The sequence below is a fragment of the Chlorocebus sabaeus genome, chromosome 15, assembly GCF_047675955.1.
Source record: "Chlorocebus sabaeus isolate Y175 chromosome 15, mChlSab1.0.hap1, whole genome shotgun sequence".
In the NCBI taxonomy this organism is placed as follows: domain Eukaryota; kingdom Metazoa; phylum Chordata; class Mammalia; order Primates; family Cercopithecidae; genus Chlorocebus; species Chlorocebus sabaeus.
This window is the reverse complement of record NC_132918.1, coordinates 29,565,846-29,574,077: the sequence shown is the minus strand read 5'-3', so window position 1 is coordinate 29,574,077 and position 8,232 is coordinate 29,565,846. Positions and strand designations below refer to the sequence as shown.

General features: G+C 37.1%; 1 protein-coding gene across 1 annotated transcript; it reads right to left on the bottom strand.

The window, feature by feature from the left end:
• Nucleotides 1–4,692: 4,692 nt before the first annotated feature.
• Nucleotides 4,693–7,418, bottom strand: SPTSSB (serine palmitoyltransferase small subunit B). Its single transcript, XM_073023480.1, has 2 exons — nt 7,337–7,418; nt 4,693–6,252 (listed from the first exon to the last, which is right to left on the bottom strand). The coding sequence occupies exon 2, from the start codon at nt 6,218–6,220 to the stop codon at nt 5,990–5,992; it is 231 nt and encodes a 76-aa protein (XP_072879581.1). The 5' UTR covers nt 6,221–6,252; nt 7,337–7,418; the 3' UTR covers nt 4,693–5,989.
• Between the last annotated feature and the right edge of the window lie 814 nt (nt 7,419–8,232).

The following is an 8,232-nucleotide window of genomic DNA, read 5'->3' as shown; positions in this document are numbered from 1 at the left end:
ATATATAGAATCTCTAAGGAACTTAAACAATTCAATAAGAAAAAAAAACCAATTAACAAGTGGGCAATGACATGAAGAGACATTTCTCAAAAGAAGACCTACAAGTGACCAACAAAAATATGAAAAAATGCTCATCATCACTAATCATCAGAGAAATGTGGATTAAAACACAATAAGATACCATCTCACACTAGTTGGAATGGCTATTATTAAAAACTCAAAAAATGACAGATGTTGGTCAGGATAAGGAGAAAAGAGAATGTTTACACATTGTTGGTTGGAATGTAAATTAGTTCAGCCTCTGTGGAATACAGATTGGAGTATTCTCAAAGACCTAAAAATAAAACTGCCATTTGATCCAGCAATCCCATTACTGGGTATGTACCCAAAGGAAAATGAATCATTCTACCAAAAAGACACATGTACTTGTGTATTTATTGCAGCACTGTTCACAATGACAAAGTTATAGAATCAACCTAGATACCCATCAATGGTGGACTGGATAAAGAAGATGTGGTACCTATGCACCATGAAATACTACAAAGCCATAAAAAGTAATGAAATTATGTCCTTTGCAGTAACACGAATGCAGTTGGAGGCCATTATCCTGAACGAATTAATGCAGGAACAGAAAATAAAATACTACATGTTGTTATTTATCTGTGGGAGCTAAACAAGAGGTATACACAGATATAAAGAGAGAAACAATAGACACAGGAGACTTCAAAAGAAGGGAAGGAGGGAGGAGGGCAAGGGTTGAAAAACTACCGTTTGGGTACTATGTTCACTGTTTGGGTGATGGGTTCAATACGAGCACAAACCTCAGCACATTATGCAATATATTCATTACATCCGCATGTCCGTGTAACCAACCTGCACATGTACCCCCTAAATCTTAAACAAACAAACAACAACAACAACAACAACAAAAAACCCACACTCGTTCTGGAGCCAAGTCTGGGTCCAAATAGGTTTGTTGAAATAAATACATATAACTGCAAGTAATTAAAAACAAAAGGAAGCAAGGTACACTCATTCATCCATGAGGTGCCCTATTGTGATATTATTGTGAAATGCACAGATTTGCATGCTCCGCAGCGGTGCTGATGGTACTATCTATCTGACTTAACCAAATTATGGTGACACGATCTTGTACTCAGGTTGTAAATGAAAGTGCTCCACCAAGCTCATCAGCAACAGACTGAGTGTTCTTTAGAGCTTCATGCCTGTAAGCATAATTTGTGATATTTTACTGCTTTTAAATGATACATGATGAAATGATTGAAGACATCATTAAGTGGAACAAAACGTAGCGGGGAGCATGATGCTAACTATTAAGCACTTCAAGCTTCTATGGGAGTGTTGAGTACTTTTACTGAAAAACAGTAAGGAAGCGCTGTTTGTTATGACCAAGACCATATCTAGAGAAAGAGTAGTGCCTTAATCGTATTATAGACATGTTCGACAAGCCTGGCAAGTGGGAGGGTACAGAGGAGCCTCCAGCTTGATGCTGGATTTCAGTGATTTAATCAGCATTCACTAAAAGCCTGTTAAAGTGATTCTCAATCTTGGCCAAGTATTAGAATTATCTGGGGAGTTTTTAAAACTACTATGTTGGGCGCTCCCTTCTGGGGGTTTCGATTTAGTTTCTCTGGTCAGGGCCAGGCATTGGTAGTTTTTAAAGCTCCCAGATGATTCTAATGTACAACTAGAGCTGAGAACAAATGGTCCAGTACTTGAGGAGAAAACAGTTGCAGATCTTTACAGATGCATCAATGAACTTTTTAAAAAAGTCCTCCCTTTTAAAAAAATGCTCATGTGGGGATTGCTGTGAGAATAAATAGGAGCAGGAGAGAAGGAATAATGGGTAGGAGAATACAAGAGAGGGACAAAGGTCTCTCAAAACCTTCACCAGATGTTTAAAAACTCACCTTAGGTGAGTGACTTCATAAAAATGCTAGTGACAAATCATGTCTGGAATATGACTCAATCAATGCCTCTACTCTGGAGTTGTAAAATGGCTTAATTTGTTCATCAATCCATTCATTTAGTGAGTTTTTATGAGAATATGTGGTGCAAAAAACCATGCGCTGTGGTTCTCTGTGCTCTTCAGAAGGAACACTTGCATAATTCTGAGGCAACCAACACCTGAAAGGTACAGAATATGCATATGTGGGTGATGAACTTCTCTTTTCCCTCTTTGAAGCCGGGTACCTTCTGTGGCCCAGGTAAATATAACTCAGGACTGGGAGGAAGGTATTGCATTTGCATGGTAAGGTGAGAGAGATAAGCAGGGTTTCAGGGGGTTACATTTTGACAGCATAAGGGCCAAGGGAAAACGTCCCTTTTGGCCTCTGAAGATTCACTGAAAAATCAACTGACAAAAGGCAGATTAATAGGAGAAATGGCAGACAAATTTATTAATGTGCATGGAGAAGAATCATAGAATGATTACCCCAACACCCTGAAGTGGGTACAGATGCTTATATGCCATCTTGAGGTTCCAGAAAGAATGGGGGACTTGGATCATGGTTTGAAACAGGTTATGGTAGTAAATCATGCCTCTGTCCCATCCACTCTTACACCACAGCCAGTGCCATCATCTTACAGTATAAATGACATCACATTCCTTCCACATCATCCCCCTGCTTACAGTCCCTCAATTAGAGAAGTTTGAATCCTGCTCTACTGCAGCTGGAAGAACTATGTTCCTTTTGCCCCAAGGGCTTCATCATCCCCAGCCACCTGTCGCTGTCTTTCTAGCACACTAGTGTTTTTTTTTTTTTTAACTTTATCACAATTCATAAATATTTTGCTTGCTTGAATTTTTTTTTATTGTTGTTATCTTGCCTACCAGATAGTATCATTAATAAATCCAGAGATGTTTCTGCTTCTGTCTCATTCATTCTCATTTTCTAGTACGAAGCCCAAAGACTAGCACATGGTAGGATTTTATTCCCTATGTTTTTAAGTAAAAAACTTCAAACACAATGTTAACAGAATTTTACAATGAATGCCTGTATGCCTAGCATCTAGTTTCTATTGTTATATGTTCTTCATCACATATGTTTTCATTTTTCTATCCTTCTATCTATCCATCAATACATGGTTGACTTTTAATAAATTTATTGAATGAATGAATGAGTGTTACTCTTTTGGTCCATAGCCAGGAGCTGTCCATCTTGAGGTTGGCCCAATACAAACACTGAGCTTCTTTGTTTTTGTGTGGTCACAGGGTAGAAGGAGCTACATAATGTTCTCTTGGGTGGGAGTTTGCTAAGCTCTGTATCAGCAGATTCAGAAATAAGGACAAATCTTACTGGGGATCACTCCAGTAAGAGGATCTAAATATATTTGTGATGGAAGAAGAAAAAAAACAGAAAATGCGGATGAGTGATTTTTTTTTTTTCCCGCAAACAACTTAATGAAGATTGGTTAGTCCTATCTTGATATTTAAACTGCCTGATACGTTGACATTTTGTGTTTTTTGTTGCACAAGCAGATAAAAGTAATTGTTGACTTGGCCAATACCAGGGAAAGAACATTTTACAATTTCTCGTTTGGTGAGTGACAAATGCAAGTTCACTGGGACCATGGAACCTTTGGCCTTTCTTGTTTTTAAAGTTCTGTACACATCATTGAAATATCTAAGTAATGGAAGCAAAGGAAAGACACACGGAAAGTGTTTATAATCTAGGCAAACTGTGGTCAAGGTAAAGAATGTCTCTGCCATGTCTAGGAAATAAACTTAGCAGACAGGGAAAGTAATGCTTACTCTTCTTTCCCACTACACGCTGATAGGTTTTTTTTCCCCCAAACTATTTTTGATTATGTTTTTTGGACGCTGTATTATTATTTTGACCACTCATAAGAAACACCTTCGAAGTGACATCCTGGGGTGGTGTTGTGCAATAATCTTTTTTTAAGCTTTGCTGTGTCTATTCATGTTTATTTTAACTCTCTTATTTTTAGACGGAGGATTTTTTGAGAAGGTCAATGCCGTATCTTTGTGATTGAATTCCAAGAGTGCTTAGCAGGGGTCCATGTATATAAGGGTGTTGAATCATTATGAACTGGGAATGCATCCAAGTTCATGCTTAACCAAGAATTCTCTTTAAATATTTAGAAGTGAAAGCAATCTTTCAAAATAGGCACGTGGGCCTTGGAAGCATAGAAATGGGTGAACACAGCATCCTAGGTACAGCAAAAAAAGTGACAGCTGGGACCTTGGCTTATCATTCCTCCAACCTTGGCTGTCTCCTAATGCTCTTCTTTTTATTTGATGGAGTTATACTTTCAAACGTTGGTGACACTCATCCCATCAACTTTCATTTGTTCATTTTGTCCTCCCCTGGGCTTTCATGTACAAAATATTTGCAGGGCCTGGTGTGGTCCTGACCTCGATTTGCATCCTTGCTATGCTACTGGTAGCTAATCCACCTTGAATAAGAAATGTAACCTTTTCCAGTTTCAGGCTGTTTACCTGTAAGTAGGAGATCTTTGCACCTACTCCAACATGGAAAATGTGTCCAGCATGGAGAAGTCCCTTGATAAATGTTAGGTTTTTGTTACCACTTTAAGACCTGTTACCACATTGGATTAGTAAAAAATGATAAGCTGGGGAGAAATATGCAATGTACCATCTAGATATTTAGTGCAATATGAAAAAAAAAGTAAATCTGGGAGTAGATATTTACCTACAAAATTAATTTTATTTTGCAAAACTCAACAAATACATGTTCAGATCTGGTTTCTCTTCAAAACATGTGTTTGTTTTTTTAACAAACATGCAAGTTAATTTGGCATGCCAAACATCTTTCTCTCCAGCTCGCCTTGGAAAAAATTTTTTCATAACACAAACAAGGGTGCAAATATTGTTCAAACCTATTTACATTTTTACCCTCTAGAATTACATACATTAATATTTATTGGGAGGAAAGCAAAACTGGAAAACTTAGTCTTTGGCATTCACATTCACTTCAGCAGTATAATTAAAACCTTATATTTGTTTTAAAGATAAACACTTTGAAGGAAATTTAATAAATCTTGTTTTGGCTCTGCAAAAGAGCCACTATATCAAAGCACTTAACTGGAGCTGTTGAGTTCCTGCTGGTAGAATATTACTTCCAGCCTACTTATTAGCTTTTCTTCCTGTGGCCCAATACATGCTTTTTTCCCCCTCCGCTGAATAAAAGCACAAAAAGAAAACAATTTCCTTTCTCTTTTCCCCCCAGCATTATGCAAGGCAAGGCAATACCACAAATCACAATATCTGAATTTACTTTGATTATACTTTAGTTTCCTACACTTAAAATTATTTTGTATTATAATACTTACTTGGTTATCTAAAATCAACATTGTTGATTTTAAACGGTTATAAAGCCAGGCTTTAAGAAGCATTTAAAACAATTCATGAACTGTATATGAAAGGAAATAATTGCCTCCAGCTTATTCTTTTGTATTTGAAGTAAAAGAATTTCCAGTATCATCAGTTTACTAGAGAATAAGACTTAGGGGTTCCATATAATTTATTCATATCTTTTTATACATCATAAACAAAGATAGAATACTTCTGACCGTAGCCTAAAAAGAATTTTAAAAATTTACCCTTCAGTATAGAATAAGTGTCAAGGGAGTACTTTAAGTATGATTCTGGTAGGTCTGTTATGAGCTTATTTTCCAAAAAAAATTTTGTAGGAAATTGTTCTGATTTTAAATAAACCAAATTCATAGATTTGTGTTGAGAGAATTTGATTTGTGAGGTAAAGTCATTGTATTATCTATGGTCTGATGCACAATGTAGCATGTGCGAAAGAAACTAAAGAGACATCTATTTCAAACTCCAGGCAGAAAGGCAGAATATAAGAGTGCATAGAGAAGAGAGTGCTTTTCAGGTCAGATAGTGAAGGAAGACACAATAGTTACCTAAATCAATAAGTTGTAAGCAATATATAAATATGCAATGCCATTTCACTGAACGTGAACAAGATCAATTAGAAATGGTACTGTGATATCCACATATTTTTGAGAAAAATTCCCAAGCCAGGCGAATGTGGATTGGAATAAAGACATAGGCAGTGTATACCACCATAGCAATAATGGTTAGTAAGATGGTGTTAAACATAGATCGCTCCCAGGGCTCTAAAACAGCACAGCAGCTAATGATTTGGTATTGATAGTAAAGCCAGGAGAAATATTCCTTCACGCGCCTCAAATCCATGGTTGGCTCCTTCAAGTTGCAGTAAGTTTGTCCTGTTAAAAAATGTAACATATTAGAGGACAAGGAACCAAACAAGGAATCTCTTTAAATTTTCATGATCTCAGCATGTTAAAATCTTTCAAAGATTTGTTAAAGATCAGTGAATACATCATTAACATATGAATATTCTGTAAAATAATATATACTATATTAACTATAAAAATTAATAGTATTGTCACCACTACTAATAATTACTACTAAAATTGGCAGCAATAATACTATTAGTAATGGTAATATCTATCTAAACATGATAATTGTTAGAAATAACTTTCATGATAACAGTACCTAAAAATTGAGGTTAGCCTCATTTTCCTGAGCCATGTATACAAAGAGAAATAAAAGTTAACTTTTCTATTTCCTACAGCATATATTCTAACAGAAGATTTAAAACACGGTGTGCACAGAAGAAATAATATAGCAAGCCCAAGGCTACTACTCTTCAGAAGGGCATGCTTGCAAATTTAGTCCTTGACTGGCATCTGAGAACGTGGCCTTTGGAATGTTCTCTCCATTTCCTAACAGATAAGGAAGATTCACTGTGCCTAATCTGTACAAGCAATACAATTTATAGTGAATATCTACTGTATTCTGGTAGCCTGGAATTTTTAATTGCCAAGCAAAGTGTGCCCACATGACCAGCCCCAATATAAACTTTGGATGCTGAATTTCTTTCTAATCCGTCTCCCCAGGCAGAAGCTGTACATACATTACTGCAGTTTTTGCTGGTAGAGAAAGGAACTCTTAGGTGGATAATGCTCCAGAATCTGGAGAAATTCATGTACATGCTTCTGATGTGCTCATGAATAGATACTCTGTGGATAAATATATGTTGACTCCCACAAGTCCTTCTGGTGAATCACTGGACATGTGGGTGGTCTTAGGGATCCCCAAAACAAATGGGAAGCCCTAAGCGTACCTTTGGGTGGTCATTTGGTTTTGTAGTAGAGAACTTATAAAAACCACGTTAGTGTTTCGTTAGTCTTCAGATAGGACCACAGTTATAACCACAAGTAAAACTTCCCTGAAAGAAGTCATTTCTTAGAAAGCTTCCTGGGGGCTGGGCGCAGTAGTTCATACCTGTAATCCTAGCACTTTGGGAGGCTGAGGTGGTAAGGTCACTTGAGGCCAAGAGTTTGAGGCTACATGGCAAAACCCCATATCTACTAAAAAAATACAAAAATTAGCTGAGTGTAGTGGCTTGCACCTGTAATCCCAGCTACTAGGGGGAGGGGGAGTGGGGGCGCTGATGTGGGAGGATGACTTGAGCCTGGGAGGTGGAGATTGCAGTGAGCTGAGATTGTGCCACTGCACTCCCGCCTGGGAGACAGAGGGAGACTCTGTCTCAAGGAGAGGAAAAAAGAAAAAAAAAAGGCTTCCTGGGAGATATTGCAGACTTTCATAGGCATAGTGGTGGGTGTCTCTGAAAATACAGGCTCATCTTTGTGCCTCTTTTGCTTACTCCTAAGAATAAGATGGTGTCGCATCATCAAAGTTCACTTTGATAACTTTTACTATTCAAAGCACAGTGAGGATTTTTAAAGATAATTTCTATCTTCTGATCTGAAAATGTCTCTTTTTTCTTTTGAGTATAAGCAAGATGCATTTGTTCTATAAGACTGTGGACTCCTTAGGCTATGGGGAAACCCTCATTGATCTTTGTATACTGGATGCTAGGACAATGCATGGCACAAAGATGGTCATCAGTAAGTATTTGCTGAAGGAATGAGTAGATGAATGAATAACAGGTAACCAACTTAAAAAAATAATTATAGAGCACTCATAGTATCAATGCAAGTAGAATACAGTTAGCTATTATTGATTTTCATACAGCTTGGCTTTCATAAGAAGTGATCCATTTTGACAAGGATCATTTTCACAAAAACTTAAAATGGAAAGCCTCTGTGTGATCAGGTCACAATTATCTGTAATAATGGCTAAGATAATCCAGACAAATAGATAATACAAAACTGAAT

Coding starts and splice junctions, on each gene's coding strand:
- SPTSSB (XM_073023480.1), bottom strand. CDS start 6,220: ATGGATTTGAGGCGCGTGAAGGAATATTTCTCCTGGCTTTACTATCAA.